At 41.8% G+C, this 17740-nt stretch overlaps 1 protein-coding gene across 1 annotated transcript; it reads right to left on the bottom strand.

Annotated features, from left to right (window-relative positions):
• Positions 1-7780: 7780 nt before the first annotated feature.
• pdcb (phosducin b) lies at positions 7781-12018 on the bottom strand. The gene is made up of 5 exons (XM_026147502.2): positions 11867-12018; positions 10903-10975; positions 10683-10744; positions 9338-9486; positions 7781-9154 (listed from the first exon to the last, which is right to left on the bottom strand). Exons 3-5 carry the CDS (start codon positions 10726-10728, stop codon positions 8639-8641), a joined length of 711 nt encoding a protein of 236 aa, XP_026003287.1. The 5' UTR covers positions 10729-10744; positions 10903-10975; positions 11867-12018; the 3' UTR covers positions 7781-8638.
• Between the last annotated feature and the right edge of the window lie 5722 nt (positions 12019-17740).

Below are 17740 nucleotides of genomic sequence, written 5' to 3'. Positions count from 1 at the left end.
TTGAAGCATTATGGGAAATGTATTTCTTTTAAGCGAGGTAGCAGTTTAGTCAACCTAAACAAATCTCGCTTGAAAACATAAGTATTAAGCTGTAAAAACAAAACAACAAACAAACAAAATAATTATGTGTATACCGTGTATTAGCAACTAGGTCTAAGTTTTTAAAAAATCGTCCTCGTGACCTCTGGTGTATACAGATACTCCAGACAGTGACCGCCGGCAGATGACGCCAAAACATACTAAATCGACGTCAATGTAAGTACCAATGTACCAATGACTGTAGAAAAGATTGTTTTTACAGTCATTGGTAAATACGCTTGTGCAAGCATAGAAATACAGGTAGCAAATATCTGTTATTTTTATGCATCATATATATATATATATATATATATATATATATATATATATATATATATATATATATATATATATATATATATATATATATATATATATATACAGCAATGACATACAGCAATGACATTGGAATGTCGTTCGGACTGGAGAAGTGTAGTCGGATGGTAACAAAGAGAGGGAAGGTAGTCAGAACTGAGGGGATTGAACTACCAGAAGGCAACATTGCAGACATAGAGGACAGTTACAAGTACCTGGGGATCCCGCAGGCAAATGGGAACCATGAAGAGGCCGCTAGAAAGGCTGCAACCACCAAGTACCTGCAGAGGGTCAGGCAAGTCCTGAGGAGTCAGCTGAATGGTAAGAACAAGATCCGGGCCATCAACACATACAGCCCTGCCCGTGATCAGGTACCCTGCTGGGGTAATAGGCTGGCCAAAGGAGGAGATAGAAGCCACTGACATAAAGACAAGAAAGCTCCTTACCATGCATGGAGGGTTTCACCCCAAGTCCAGCACCCTGAGGCTGTACGCTAAGCGGAAGGAAGGGGGCCGGGGACTGGTGAGTGTCAGCACCACAGTCCAGGATGAGACAAGGAACATCCAAGAATACATTGGGAAGATGGCCCCAACTGACCGAGTGCTCAGTGAATACCTCAGGCAGCAGAAACCCAAGAAAGAGGAGGGAGACGAGGAACCATCATGGAAGGACAGGCCCCTGCACGGTATGTACCACCGGCAGATAGAGGAGGTGGCTGATATCCAGAAATCCTACCAGTGGCTGGACAAAGCTGGACTGAAAGACAGCACAGAGGCACTAATCATAGCAGCACAAGAACAAGCTCTGAGTACAAGATCCATAGAGGCTGGGGTCTATCACACCAGGCAAGACCCCAGGTGCAGGCTGTGTAAAGATGCCCCAGAGACTATCCAGCACATAACAGCAGGGTGCAAGATGCTAGCAGGCAAGGCATACATGGAACGCCATAACCAAGTGGCCGGCATAGTGTACAGGAACATCTGTGCCGAGTATAACCTGGAAGTCCCGAGGTCAAAATGGGAGATGCCCCCAAGGGTGGTGGAGAATGACCGAGCTAAGATCCTGTGGGACTTCCAGATACAGACGGACAAAATGGTGGTGGCTAACCAACCGGACATAGTGGTGGTAGACAAACAGAAGAAGACGGCCGTAGTGATCGATGTAGCGGTTCCCAATGACAGCAATATCAGGAAGAAGGAACACGAGAAGCTGGAGAAATACCAAGGGCTCAGAGAAGAGCTCGAGAGGATGTGGAGGGTGAAGGTAACGGTGGTCCCCGTGGTAATCGGAGCACTAGGTGCGGTGACTCCCAAGCTAGGCGAGTGGCTCCAGCAGATCCCGGGAAAAACATCGGAGATCTCTGTCCAGAAGAGCGCAGTCCTGGGAACAGCTAAGATACTGCGCAGGACCCTCAAGCTCCCAGGCCTCTGGTAGAGGACCCGAGCTTGAAGGATAAACCGCCCGCAGGGGCGTGCTGGGTGTTTTTTATATATATATATATATATATATATATATATATATATATATATATATATATATATATATATATATATATATATATATATGTATGCTCAGTGAATACCTCAGGTAGCAGAAACCCAAGAAGGAGGAGGGAGACGAGGAACCATCATGGAAGGACAGGCCCCTACACGGTATGTACCACCGGCAGATAGGGGAGGTGGCTGATATCCAGAAATCCTACCAGTGGATGGACAAAGCTGGACTGAAAGACAGCACAGAGGCACTAATCATGGCAGCACAGGAATAAGCTCTGAGCACGAGATCCATAGAGGCTGGGGTCAATCACACCAGGCAAGACCCCAGGTGCAGGCTGTGTAAAGATGCCCCTGAGACAATCCAGCACATAACAGCAGGGTGGAAGATGCTAGCAGGCAAGGCATACATGGAAAGCCATAACAAAGTGGCCGGCATAGTGTACAGGAACATCTGTGCCGAGTATAACCTGGAGTAATTAGTTAGATTACTCGTTATTCCCATCACTGTATATATATATATATATATTTACATATATGAGGCATAATATATAATAATAACATTATGATATCATCAAATCAAATCTCATGAGGCATTAAAAAAATATTTGCAAAAGGCTTAAAGACAACTGGAGTATATTGGACTAACCAATACAGGACTAAAGTTGTCTTTAAAAGTCTCTGTAGTATAATTAAAGGATACTGAGGGTAGTGCTGTGCAGAAAGAATAAAAGCCTAAACTAGCTTATTTATGTAATTCATTGACTGCTTGACTGGATATCACTATTTTCCATTATTATTAGTATGTATAAAAGTTCTGTATAAAGTTCAGTTTGCATTTTTGTTTGCATTTATGAAAAGGCAGCACAATGGTTAGCAGTGTTGCCTCACAGCAAGAAGGTCCTGAGCCGGGGTCTTTCTGTGCGGACTTTGCATGTTCCCGTGTTTGCGTGGGTTCTCCCCGGGTACTCCGGCTTCCTCCCACAGTCCAAAGACATGCACTTTGTGGTTAATTGAAAAATCCAAATTGCCCATAGGTGTGAATGTGAGTGCGAATGGTTGTCTGTCCCTGTGTGTTAGCCCTGCGAGAGACTGGCAACCTGTCCAGGGTGTACCCCGCCTCTCGCCCTATGACAGCTGGGATAGGCTCCAGCGCCCCCACGACCCTGAAAAGGATAAGCGGAAGCGGATGGATGTATGGATTTATAAAAAGGTGTGGGTCTTGATAAGTGTTAAACTTATACACTTAAAAAACAATCGTTGGCCCTTAGAAACATGGACCAACAATTTTAAAATAAATAATAATAATGATAATAAAATGCAGCTGAAACATATGAAATCATAGGTTTATTTATTCAAATAATTAATCATTAAGGACGTTGTGTTAGGTGGAAACTGAATGTGTACAGATTATATTTGAATAGATTAAATTTAAAGTCATTTCACTCATATAACAAAATTACATTGAAATTGTACATGTGATGTGTGTATCTGTCGATCTAGCTAGCTGCCTATTATGATGCACATGCAAGTTTTGCTTTGTGTCCTTATGGATTTACAGTAATAACTTGAATATCTTTATAAATGTGATTCCTCTGCTCCGTACAGGAGCAACAGAGCTAATCTTATCTTTGACCTACACCCTTCATAACTTCATGCTCCGTATTACACAGCACATTTAATTACTTGTAGAAGGTTGAAGTGTGAATGTTTTCTTTTTATGTGTGCAGCTGTGTGTGTTTTTTCCTTTCTTTTGTTACACAGCCACTTGCACTTTCACTTGGTGCTCTTGGGTGGAATTTCTTCGGAAGTCTCAGTTTCAGACATTTTACTGTGTCCCTTTGTGACATAAACCTTGTTGGTATTCAGAAACTGTTGAGACTAGTTGGACAAATACCTCAGTGGCTTGTTGGTTCATAATGAAAATGAGACTTCCATGAGACAAAAGCGTGAACACGAGAAGTTTTAAGGCAAACATTTGCTGCAGGCAGCGGAGCTATTTTCTGACAGTCTGCCGTCACGCCTGGATACCAACGTGTACAGTAAGCTGCAGCAACATTACAGTGAAAACCTCTTAATCTGAGTCAACCATACCGACAGTTGTCAGGACTTGTCAACAGCATTAAAGGCAGGAGCATGGACACTCCAGCCTGTGGTGTTTGAATTTAAACAGATGTGATTCATGGTTATGGGGACATTTACTTAAATCCAGCAAAGATGAGAGTACTTCAAAAGAACTTTGCAGGAAGTTAATCCTTTGGAAATCTAGCCACTCATCTCTTACACCATCCTTGACATTTTTTCAAGTTTCGGTCCTTTCATTCAGTAAAGTGAGCCTAGCGTGTGAAACATCAATAGGACCAACCCAAAAGTAGGAGGTGGGAGCCTGCTGTGCACTATAATTTATTTTTCTGCAGCCGTTCCAGCTGTGTTACTCATTCTCATCCTCCACTGAGTCCTCCATCCTCTATCTTCCCCATTTCTTTGAAAAGTTTGCTCCCCCCACCTTTGTTTTGGTAACAACAATCACGTTCTGTGAGGCCGTGTTGCTGTGGCGGTTGCATTGCGTTGGACTTTATTCCACGCGTTCAAAAAGTTGCCCCTTGTTTGTACTGAAAGCTCACCAGGCCCAACACTCACATCATCACTTCATCGCTGACCTTCATGAGTCACGAGGATCTTAACAACATATATAAACAACTTTACTTAAAATAGGTTTTCTTACAGGCAGTTAAGTCATCTCCCAAACATCCGGTGTCCATATTTGGTCTAGCGTGTTTCCAACCGGGTGTCCTGCTGTGTCATGACATCACCTCAGTTAAACTGTTTTTTATGTGGGTGAACTAGAGCGTGACAGATGGGCTTTCCAAGACTCCAAACATAAAAAAAGCACAAAAAAGTGTTCCAATTAGCGAAGGAGTATAAACAAAGGGGGGACCAAAATGTCAGGATGGGGGTGGAATCAGGTGGTCGGAGCATGGGTAAACAGTGAGATAAACATTTGTTTGAGTGGAGCAGTGAGTCAGGTCATGTATGGGGTCTTTTCCAAGAGGAAAGACTTACTGTATCTGTGTAAATGTTTTTCTGGACTTCACTCTGCAGTTATTCAGGAAACTCGGCTCATGTGAGGCCGACCCTTCAGATAAGCATCGAGGTAAAATATACCCTCATTTCTTAATGGCGTTAAAAAGATCTTTCCTCAGCTCTTCCAAGATGACTCACTGTGTCTTCTGCCTCACTCACTTGTGGCCAAAAGCCAGGAATAGATGGTTGTAGATTGACTAAAGTGTGACTTAAACATTGCACCATATTATTAGGAAGTCGATGGCTGTCCTGTTTGCAAACAGTGCTGTAGTAGTCGAGACTTGACGTGTTTGGGCACCCTGAACCACTTTCTGCTCCGATGGCTTCTGTGGAAAGTATCCAAAAGATTTTGATAGAGACGCTATGGTGTAAAAATGATGCAATAAAAGCTAGAGGCTATGCAAGTCATGCGAGATGCGCTACTGTGGAATGGCAAACACACGTAGATCCTTAGAGGAATATTTATAAGAGTGTAACAGTTTGGCAGCTCTGGCTTCAATATTCATTAGAAATCCTTCTTACAGGCAATTATTGTATATAAGAGACTAATGTAATTTCCCCCCCAAGGAAGCCACAACCCCCCCTCACCTGAGAAAGTTTGAAATAAGCTTGGACGTTCTTTTCCAAATTTCTAAATCACTAAAGCTACAAAACCTACAACAAATAAAGTGACCCCCTATTAGTCAAATTTAACCCTTTTCTTTGCCTTACAGCAGGGCTGGGCAACTCCAGGCCTCGAGGGCCAGTGTCCTGCAGCTTTTAGATGTCCTTGAACCAACACAGCTGATTTAAACGGCTAAATTACCTCATCAACACGTCTTGAAGTTGCAATCATGTCATTCAGGTGTGTCGACCCAGGATGAGATCTAAAACTTGCAGGACACCGGCCCACGAGGCCTGGAGGTGCCCAGCCCTGCCTTACAGCATGAAACCTGCCAGTTCAATTAACCTGATACGTCCATGATACGTTAGGTTGTGGGACCATCTTTACCAGCAAGAAGTCTGGAGTCTGAAATGGTCATCACTGCTGTGCTCGTGGTCATTTGTCCTGTCACGTGATCCAGTTTCAGCTAAATTTTGTATCTGAAATTGGACATGAAATTGGATTTCATACATGATTCAGTGACTCCAAGGTGCCCAAGTCCTGTGGCTGTAAATCAAACCCAACTCATCACCCCTGCGCCGCCATGCTTCACAGTCAGCAGGAAGTGTTTTTGCAGATATGCTGTGTCTATTTTGTTTGTTAGATGTCACACATCTATTCACACAGAATAGAAGGTGTTTGCTGTTAAACCATTTTAGTGTTTGAGTTCATTCACGACAATTTGGTGCGATACTCCAGTAACTGGGACCGGTGGTGGCACTTGGTGAGCATATTCGAGCTTCATAGTCCAAAGGTAAACTGTGCCTCTGAGTCAGTGCACAACTCTGACGACCTGGGTAAGTCCTCCAGGGGACCTCTTCAACTTTTTCTCAAACTGTTATGGAGTCGAAGCATCGCATTAAATGAGAACACACGGATAAACTTTCCCGGAAACACATAAAACTGCAGCCTTTTCAGATACACGCGTGCCCGTCACTGAGCAATAATGTCCGACACTCCTGCTTTTCAGTCAAGCTGAAGATTGTCGAATCATTGGTGGACAGAAGATTAAAAAACAAGTCTGATAAATGAAAACGATAAATGTAGTAAGAAAAGCAGTAAACTAAGGACGGCCTTTTGAGAAGAAGGAAGCATGAACGGTAAATGTGTCTTATTTCTATAAAGCTTCTCTATTTTCTCAAGTGTTGTTCCCAAAATGTGGTTTTAATGATTTGATTATAAGTTAAACAAAGTAAGTATGATAATATAGTTCTGATAAATTTACGACGAGATGGAGGAAACCTGTCTGGAGGCTGTCTGAGCTTTAAGAGGCGAACTGCGTCTCGAAAATACACACATAATAACACAAAAACACTTACCTTCCATAAGAATTTATATGATCCTATTATCTACTTCATGACAAACCTTGTTTCCTACAGGCTGTTTGATTTAGCTGACTGCAAATTAAATTGTGGGTTATTGCAAGTCATCACTGAAAAGGAAAACAAAAAATTAAGTTGTGGTTTCAGCATGCCAGGAGTTCAGGGGGTCACGGGTGAGTCAAGTCTGTGCTTCGATACAGATGAAGTTATCATGCACGCGACAGCATCCGTCTGCACACTATTTTTCTTCCGTAACCTTATGCAAACTTTTGAAAACTTTCTTTTTCTGATCCCTTTTTGAAAATTTTACTTCATTTCAAGATGAGTTACTAAACTCGAGAGTATTTACACCAGGCCTTTTAATCTACGCAAAGTACGCACACTTAAACGAAAGGGTTTAAGTGTGTGGAGTGTAGACAGAGGTGGTGGGAGTGAAGGAAAAAGTCGTCAGATGACAGAGTAAAATTCTTGGCTTCATCTCCTGGCAAATTCTGAAGTGATCCTCTGCTGCTTAGGTTCAATATAGACTTAAAATATGTGTGAAATTGTGTGAAATTTCACTGTATTTTAGTTTTACTAAGTATGAATGGAAAATGGAGAAAAGCCTCGCTCTGTCCGAAGGCTTAAACACATTTGAAATCCTAATTTTACTTCCTCTTTGAGCCGCAAATGAAACGTGCAATTTCTACAATCCGAAAAAGCCCAAACTCACTACTTTATAACCACCTGAACAGGAACTACTAATGCAAGATGTTGTGGACTCCATCAGCGACTTCCTGGCCACATTCTCACCCTGCCTTTAAAACCCCCAAATCTATATCGTGTATGAATGAAATGCAATGGCAAACATTCGATTTTTTATTATTATTGTTATTATGACTGACAGGAGTATGTTTACTTAAATACTAATACAAAGGTTAAAGGGAAACCTGGCGTGAGCAACTTTAAATGCGATGATGTTGACACTGTGCTGAGTCATGACTTGTGGGGTAAGATTACACACAGGAACCCCAACATTAACCATTTCCTTTTTTGTGACTTCCTCCATTTGTTTCCAATTCCCAGTATGACCTGTGCAGACATGAATGAACCCGTCTATGATCACAGTGATGAAAATGAAGCTGCGAAACGTTGATCTTTTTCTTACTTCCTCTGTTTTTAAATGCTGTCAGAGCACCCGGGATACATCAAACATACACGTGTAACACATTTGGGGATGTCTGTTTGTACAAACCCTGATTTTTTACAAGCAGCCTGTGTAAATCTCAATTGAATCGAATATAAAAACTACAAAAAAACCCTGTTAATCATTATTTTTACAAGTAGATACAGCGTTGGAGTCAGTGTTACAGTTTTGGCTTGTATCGGGGTAGTGGTGAGGGGAGTTGTGCTCTCTCTCTCTTGCTCTCTCTCTCTAAATATATATATTTATATATATTGTATTAATAGAAGCTGCTCTCCTCACATTACTGTAACTGTCTCGCCCATATTCTGAAGCACCCATATCTGGGTCACTGATGTTTCGTCATCAACTGGATGTCAATCTTTTCCTTTAGACAACAATCCCAAAACACTAGAGCGCTGGTGGAGATGTTACGCTTGCCTATTTATTGAAACCCAGCTCAATATTTTCATATTTTAATGTAACTGTCTTTCTTAGATCTTTCTTCCTTTGGTTCTTCATCAGCAGCCAAACTCTTCATTTACTCTATGTTGTTCTCTTCATCGTCTTCCATCTGAGGCTGCTCTTTCTCTGGCAACAGGCCGTAGCTGTTGAGGAAACCCTCCACGTCAGTAGCAAAGAATTCCTCATTTAGATGCTGTGTGCAGGACAGGAAGTTTCCCAGTAGCTCTCCAGCTTTGTACACGAGCAGCGTGGGTAAATATTCATCCGAGAAGCGCTCGGCGGCACCGGAGGCGACGGCGTCAATCTTGCAGAACTTTACGGTGGGATACTCAGTGGCCAGGCAGTCAAGGCAGCTGTTGAGTGCCTCGCAGCCTTTAATCCCATTCTTGTAGATGTGCACAACCACAACCGTGCTGTGATGCTCCTTTTCAATAACTTCTAGGAAAGCCTCTCCACTGTCCAGGTCATACACGCCTTCAAACCTTGGCCCAAAGCTGAGCTTGTCATGCATCTCTTGCATGCACCGCTTTCTGTAGCTCTTTAGACATCCTTCATCCTCCTCCTTAAGCAGTTCATACTCTTGGACACTCATCTGAAGGAAGTGTATTAAAACAGTAGTTACATTTTTGGGTTGATATTTATGTGCAGCATTTGGAATGGCAAACATTTGCTGCTCGAGGCCAAAGTTTTCTAAATTAACTGAGAATTTCTACAATTTCCTGCACATCGGAGTTAAGAACTGGTTTAGCACTGTGGGAACTGGGTTGTGTCATACCTTGCGGTTAAGGTTTCCTCTGGAGGTATCTTTTGCTTTGCTGGGGGATGACATTTGTCTCAGCAGTTCCCTTTTTGCAGGATTCAAGTTTTCTTGGTCCATGCTTTCCAACTTAAACCTCCTCCAGTCATTGATCACCCCTTTGGGGCCTACGGAGAAAGCAGATAGTTGTTTGTGTTCAGGGAAATTACTAATGTCTGTGCTAAACTATTTATGAACGCAGAGTGGCGAGAACGAAACAGGAGTGGGAAGGCAGATGCTTCAAGAGACAGGATTTAATTCATGTCTGTCAGTCCTGCGTGTGGGAGCTGTGCTTTTATAAAGCAGCAGTCATACAAGTCTTGGTTTTAACAGTGATGTCGTATATATTTATGTTTGAAACCACTGGTCACGCTTATGGATAAGGAAGTGTACCAGTTACCTCCGTGTTGCATAATAAAAAGAAGATTAGCATCTGTTAACGTCTTACAATCCTCCAGGTCACTGATGTACGGTGGCTCTGAGAGGCCAAACGGTCTGCAACTTAAGAAAACACCAGCAATAAAAAAAAAATGCTGCAAAAGCACACAAAACACAACGGAAACAGGAAAAAAGAAAACAGAAATAGAAAAAACAAAAACGGAAATAGGAAAAAACAGATTTCCAAAAGCACAAGGGAAGTGTTTGTGGGGAGACAATAACTCGACGGACCAGTTGCAGTTTTTTCCTATTTTTGTTTTCTTTTTTCCTAAATCCGTTGTGTTTTGTGTGCTTTTGCAGCGTTTTTCTTATTGCTGGTGTGTTCTTAAGTTCCAGTCCGTTTGGCCTCTCAGGGCCACCGTACTGATGGCTTGTTTAAAGCTTTGATTTTCAAACAATAAAAAACATCCACAGAGAATTTTATTTAAAAAGATGTGCAAGAGTGTCAGCAAACTCTTCTTCTATTTCTACACTTCAGTTTAACACACACGGCCCAGTTTTATAGAATCGTCCGTGTGGTAGATTGGAAATGTTTATGACCGGAGAACTGTGATGCCAAAATTCATGCTTGAGATTTAATTTGAACAGTAGCTTGTCCTAATTTCTTAAGATATGCTTGTTTACCATGTGACTCAGACACATCCTAACCCATGTCAGGTTGCGTTAGGTTGTGTTTGAGCCACAGCCTGGCCCTAATCTTTGTCAGGTTGCTGATGAAGTGGTGGACGTGAGGTTGAAGTGCCCAGACTCTGCAGATTTACACTTCGCTCTGCTTTTTTACTCTAAAAACGATTTTCTTGATGAACAATCTCATAGTGTTTGTGAAAACACCATAAACACAAAGTGTCAGTTCCTGTGTGAGGTTTTAAACGCCATGTCGCCTCACCTGTTTGGGTCGCGGTCTCTTCCAAGTCAATCAGTCGCTCAGACATTTTCCTGGTTGGTTAGCTGGAGGACGAAAATCGAGAAAATGCCGACATGGCGCCATTAATGATTTAGATAATGTTTGGGTTGTCACTGCAACAGATTTAGAGTCACTGCTACTGGATATCCGGTGACTTCCACGATTTTTAATTAAATTAATGCAGTCTAAGAGGATTACTGACCTGCGGCAGACTTGCGTGCTTGCTGTAAGTCCTTAAAGCTACTGCTTGAAGAATGAGCTGATGAATGTGGTCACTAAAATCATGAAACGCAATCATAAACACAAGATTACAAAATCACAGTGATGCTGCAAATTTAGTGATTAAAACAGATGTGTGAATGCAACAGAAACTACACATTTAGATGCATTAGCATATTCTTATTGCAAATATATTCTTAGTGCAAATACTGGTAAAATTACCATCTTGCTAAACGTTTGACCTTCGCACTGCTTCCTAATGTCTCTGTGATGCTGCTGTTTGCACAGGTAGGTTGGCCTACATCCACCTCTATGCTGTAGCCAATATCTGATTGCATTAAATGATCTGTCCCCAGGGTTCCAGGTACTGCAGTCCTGCTTCCTGTATGCAGTCACAATGCTCATCTGGGGTAATGATCTTTATGACGGCAGGTCTAAGTTCCTCTAAGGTCACAGTTTGCAAGATGTAATTTTCTGTGATTAGCTCTAGCATTAGCAAATGGAGCTAGGTAAACAGCCTATACTTGTTATTATTATTACTATTATTATTGTTATTATTATTATTATTGTAGGTCTGTTTCTCTGTGTGTTGGTGAGAAATTGACGTCTCGTAACCATCTGACTTCCAATTAGTCACAGACCCGTGACTAAACTCAGCACTGTCAGAATGAACTCTTTGTTTGTGTTCTGCGCAGAAGCTTTTACTTTAAGTCATCAAAGAAACGAAATGAGAATAAACAAAAACAGCCCCTTGGATACATAACGTGGCAACATAATGTAAATTATACACATGAAACATAAAAAAGGCCCCAAAGTCTGTGTATGTAAGCAAAACACACTGACCAAATAACTCGTATACTTTAAATGATTTCGTTCAAAACTCAACTTCACATTTCTAAACCCGCCTGTGTGACTTTTTACTGCATTATTAACAAAGGTTGTCTTACCTCCCACGGTCACAGTGAGGTCCTCCCTTTGTAGCAGCAGATAACCTTGCACTGATCTCCACTCAGTCACTTCACTGAGCTATCTGTTGCTGGACGGTGTGTGTTTTTGCGTGCTTGTGTGTGTCTATTCCAGCCAATGAAATTGGTCTAATGGAGATTTCAAAAGCAACCCGGTACGCCGAACAGAAATAGAGCGCAGATCCTAAGAGGATTTCACTTCAGCAATTAGAAGACTCGACTTGATAAAGGCCTGACTACACTCGACGAAGAAAGAGAGAGAATGACAAAAAACTGAAAGAAAAACGTTTCTTTTTTAAAAAGCTTCTTTTCTTTTTTCTCCCATATCGCACATTTAATGCATCACTTGATCAGGCAGCTGATAAAAGCCATCCCTATTCAAGAGCAGTACACAAGAGCCACTGTGTTGCATTTTTTATGAGCAGCGCATTAAGAGTTAACTCGAGGAAAAGCACCATATCCCCAAGATGAACTTTCAAATAAAGTGATCCTGTCTGGAATTCAAAGTTCTTCCAGGCATAGAGCTTCACACGAAACACATGACGGGAATCTTTCAAAACACAAAACACCGCTAGCTAAGGGTGGGGAATATCTAGTGATATGCTTTGTCATGTGCTTCCCGACTGTTTTCCACACAAAAATCCCACTCATTCATTTCTAAAACCTAGATTTCCCTCACAGGTAGATTGGTCGTTACGTTTCAGAATTATGTAAAATTTTATTTTGAGGTAAAAAAAAAACCAAACAAAAACAAAACAATGTCAACATGTGATCCTGTTTTATTCACTGGTTATAACCAAGTAAGAAATACTGAGAATATTAAGAAACACAAGTAGTAAGAACAAAGCAGAGACAACTGTGAAAGTTGTGTGTGGTTAGGTAATTAAGTTCTTCAAGTTAAGACAGAGTTCAGCACGAGCTTATAAAACCTAAATTCTTGTTATAGTTTTGTCATGTAATGCGTGTTGTCTCCTTGCATGTCTCCACAGCTCAAGAATTTCCGCTTTTAAGCGACAAAAGAGGAAGACGTGATTTCCTTTGGTTTAAGAATGTATGCATCTGTTCCTCAATATTAAAATATAACTAACTAATATTACTAATCAGGAGGACGTTTATATGGATAACAAAGCAAATTTTATCCCTTCCTGTTTTTATATTTTCCCAAATACGAGTGCTTGTTACTGATCCTTAAACAACAACATTACGCAGTAAACTGGTGGCACACAGTGACGTAAAAATGGTAAACACTTTAAGTGGAAAAAGTATTTTAGTAAACACATTTACTTTCCATTGCAGTTGAACTTTGCTCATCTGCCCAAAGCATCTGAATATCATTATCTTCACAGCAGGTATTTGTTTCCCTTCAGAGCAACATAAATGCAGGAACTGCACCTTTCAAGTTTTACAATTTCGCAAGTTTACGTGCGAGAAGGAATCCCCTCTTTGCACTCGTTGCCTTCATGCATCACTGCAAGCTTTCCGTTCCCTGAGTGCTGAATCACTGCAGCGCATTTAGGAAGGGCAAATGCTCGCCACACCCACACGATATTTTCTGCTACCGTGTTTGGCTTTTGCCCTTCATCTCTGCGTCTGTGTCCTGTCTTTATTGGCTTAAGGGATTACTGGACTTTTTTATTTAGGCACACAGAGCATGCATGTCAGGTGGGGTTCCATTATTCTCAGTCACTCGTAAAGCCCGGGTTGCTTACAGTGGAATTCGGCTGAATATTTTGCACCTTTTGTGCTAAAACTGTCTGTCAGCAGCAGCTATCTATCTGTCTGAAGGTTCTAAAAAAAGAGCAGCGACTATTATTAACGTCAACAACTGTTTTTAATGTGTTGTTTTAGTAACTTTTGTGAGAAAATGTGCTTTCAGTTGAATTCTTGTAATGAGCACAAGGTCAAACAGCCCACTGCAAACCTTATATGTATTAGTGTTTTTTCTCATTTTAATAATGAAAAATACAAGTGACCCAAATGGATCTTCTCATTGTGTAATGGCTAACATAATAGCATACTGCCAGTGTACTGCTAGCTCTGCGTCCAAGCCTGGATAATTGTGGAGGGTTTTGTCATCTGGTGGAAAATCTTTGCCAACTACGACATGGAAGATTAGGATTTCCATACTGGATCGGCTGGGGAAGAGTTAACAATGACTGCATCTGATGTTGTTGGCCCACATTAGAAGGTGTAAACTGTGTTACTGTTGGCCGAAGACAAAATAAGAGTAATGGAAGAAGATTCAGAGACAGAGAGGGAAAGAAAAGCGGGAGTGTGGAGGTTAGACTAGAGGCTTTAAATGTAGGGACTATGAGTGGTAAAGGAGAGCGTTGGCTGATATGATGGAGAAATGGAAGGTAGATAAGGTGTGTGTGCAGGAGACCAGGTGGAAGAGGAGCAAGGGTGCGAGCTCTGGAGGTGGAGTCAACTTGTTCATCATGGCATAGATGAAGAATTGGAGTAGGGGTAACGTTAAAGGAACGGTACATGAATAAAGTCGTGTAACTGAAGAGTGTTGGGCTGGATCATGGTTGACTGGTAGATTGGATCAGAAGATGAATGTGTAGGTGAAGGGAACAGGGGTGATTAGGGGCTGTTGGGTATGTATGGTGCTGGGGAGAGAAATGGTGGTCGTGGATTTTGTGAAAACCAAAGCAATAGCTGAGATCGGGTGACAGAGGAGTGTCGGGAGGTGCACACCGGGGGGACTACAACTTAGGCAGAAGGTGCAAACTGAAAGCGACAGGAGAGAGCAGGTTGCCTTCCTCGGTCAGGTTTAGGGATTAGAGATGTGATCAAGCTTATCATATTAAAATTTGGGACACATCGTCAGTAGTGGACCTTGGATTCATCGGATGTTTCGGCCATTATCACCTGACACCCTCATCCAAGGAGGCCCTGCCAGGGTTGGTCAGGCCCCACAGTGTGTCACTGGTTTGTGTTAAAATTGTTATTTCTCTTCTTCTTTCTTCTGTTTAGTTTTCTAAAGTTTATTTTCTTCTATCTATTCACTGCAGCTGAGAAGTAATACTTACCTCTTTAATATTTATGGAGCCTCACTTCTTCAAAGGGATAGAAAAGGAAGTAGATACGATCACTGAGCAGGAAGCTATGATGTATTCTTTCATCGTGCTTGTACCACTGAAATCTCCTCCACTGTCATCAGATCCCTTAATTGGGATCTGATGTCATGGTCTAAATATGAAATTAAAATATGAAATACTGAAATACTAATAAAAAAAATTCACTTATCAAATGGGAGGTTAAAAGAGCAGGCGATTGAACACTACCAGGGATGTAACTGTGCACGTGGCTCTGTTATATCATCGGTAATTCGATCGCTTCCCTTGGCTGTAAAAGGTCAAGACAAGTCGAGACAGCCCTTGAACACTAGAGGTCAGCCTTCATCCTAATTCATTTGACTTTCAAAGCCTGTAAGGATGGAGACAGTTTCTCTCATTAGCTTTTTCTCCAGCTGAATTCCTCACAGCATTTCTTACTTACGACCAACAGAAAGAGTATTTCTGTTTCTGTCGATATTTGAAATGTGTATTTAACACACAGGCAAATCATTAAGCACAGCTGGTTCCCCTTCACCATTGCAGTCTTAGAAGAGTAAATAACGTAACCCACTTTTCCGAGAACTAAAAATAAGGTTTTAGATTCCATAGGTTGCATATACAGCTGCACATAAAGTTGCATATGCACCCACTTACTTAACAAAGATTTTCTTTGCCTAGTACCCTTACATTTCTTTTGCATTTAATGCAGAATAACATTTTATCGACTTATTTTTGCCCAGTCCTCTCGCATTTTGTATTTTGTGATATTGCGGTTTGGTAAAATAACAATGAAAATGTTGAAAAATTTAACAAAAAACCCAACTGTCACGGTCCTGGGTCTTATGACACATGAACACATACAGTCTGCCCCAGCCAGACTGTGACACCAACCTCTTCACAGTTCAACTCCAGAAACATCCTGGCTCCTTATTTCTTGATGACGCGCCAAAGCCGCCATGCTTTTGTTTGGTTTATAAATACGCATTTACATCTACCAGCATGCCAGGCGCCGGGTCATTTAAAAGGTACATCAGATTGATGTTTTTAGGTTTCAGTGGCAGGTGGGGAAATAATAAAATAGAGACCAGGAGTAAACAAAACGATCGTATGCGTCATCTTGCCTCTCCCACCGCAGCATGGTTTCAGCTAATGCTTTACATACCTCTGTGCTGCGGTTTCCCAGTAACGTGGTCTTTACGTATCACTGAGGCATGAAGAGCAACATGAAGGTGTGGAGTGTTGCTGGTTTTATGTAATAGATGAAAGAGATCTCTCTTGTGTCCGGTGCTGTGGGATAAAGGAGTCCCTCTACCTGCATATTACTCAGGTTACTCAGTCATGTTTGCATTCCTGCGATAGGAAGGAAGCAACGGCTTTTCCCGAGGCTACCGGCCATTTATATGTTAAAAGCAAAAATGATGTTTTCATCAGCTGGAGAGGCGACAATGACAGATTTGTTCTTGAAAGAGAAGTTTGCTTTACTCTGCTGTTTTTAGCTCTTGACATAAGTGTAAGTCAAGTGCCAAGTGCCTGCTGCCATTTCTAACAACTTTCATAACCTAAAACATTTTAGCTCATGACAAATGTTTATATTATGTTGGGTGGCTGTGAGCAGAGCAGGTCAGCCACTAATCAGAAGGTCGGTAGTTTGATCCCAGGCTACATGCCAAATATCCTTGGGCAAGATACTAACCCCATGTTTGCCTACTGGTGGTGGTCAGAGGGCCTGGTGGTGCCCGGTGGCGCCAGTGTCCAGCAGCCTCGCCTCTGTCAGTGCGCCCCAGGGCAGCTGTGGCTACAATGTAGCTGCCATTGCCAGTGTGTGAATGACTGAGTAAAGCGCTATACAAATGCAGGCCATTTACCATGAATTAAAAGTATTCTATTAAAAAGTATATATTTTACTGAGCTCCACTATAGCAAACCTTTGGGTGTTTTATTGCTCGGTCTTTTGGTCTGTAAAAACAGGAAAACATTTGTGGTTCTGTAAGTTTCCCCTGACCGCGATTAGACCTAGTTTGTGTTCTTGGTGTGAAGAGGTCATTCCTAGCAGTGTTCCAATATTATGACAACTGTGGGCTATTACGTGCTTAGGAGAAAGTCTGAAAGTCCAGCCTTGCTTTACTCGAGGCACAAAAAAAATCCAAACCGCTGACTCAGGAACTTTCATTTCCAGTTGAAGCGTTATCACAAACTGGCTGTTACCGGCTGTCTCATCCGGCTCCATGATGGTGAGTAAAAAAAACAAAAAAGATGAGACACTGAACATGCGTCAGGCGATTCTAAACTAGGTGTTGTTTGCTCATAGTCTAGAGGTTTTTCCCCCATTTTCCAAACCGAGGTCAGACACTTAGCTTTGCTGTGAATGATGATCTGCTTTTCACAAACTGCTCCGACCTAATTTCCCAAAGTGGAGTCCAGCCTTGTGCAGCCTCTTGGTATGCAGGAGTGAAAATAAACAGAGATCCACACTTTTCCCCTTATTTCCACGTTGGTCTGCTCATTTCTCTGTTAAATATTTTTCTTCGCTTCATTCTCTTCTTCACTGCAGGCTTTGACAAATAAATAGCTTCTTTGATTAAATCCAATAAATATTTGTATTAAATATTTTTTTTATTTGTAAAGAACTAATGCTGCTTTCTGCCTGTCTAATTAGTTGAACCTTACAGGACATATAGTTGTAACTATGTATAGCTATACATCCATCCATCTTATTCAGCTTATCTGGGGCCGGGTTGCGGGGGCAGCAGCCTAGGCAGAGAAGAAGCCCAGACCTCCCTCTCCCCAGGCCCCT

This window comes from Astatotilapia calliptera, chromosome 17 (assembly GCF_964374335.1).
Source record: "Astatotilapia calliptera chromosome 17, fAstCal68.1, whole genome shotgun sequence".
NCBI lineage: Eukaryota > Metazoa > Chordata > Actinopteri > Cichliformes > Cichlidae > Astatotilapia > Astatotilapia calliptera.
Note: the sequence above shows the minus strand (reverse complement) of the source record. Positions and strands in the feature narration are given on the sequence as shown.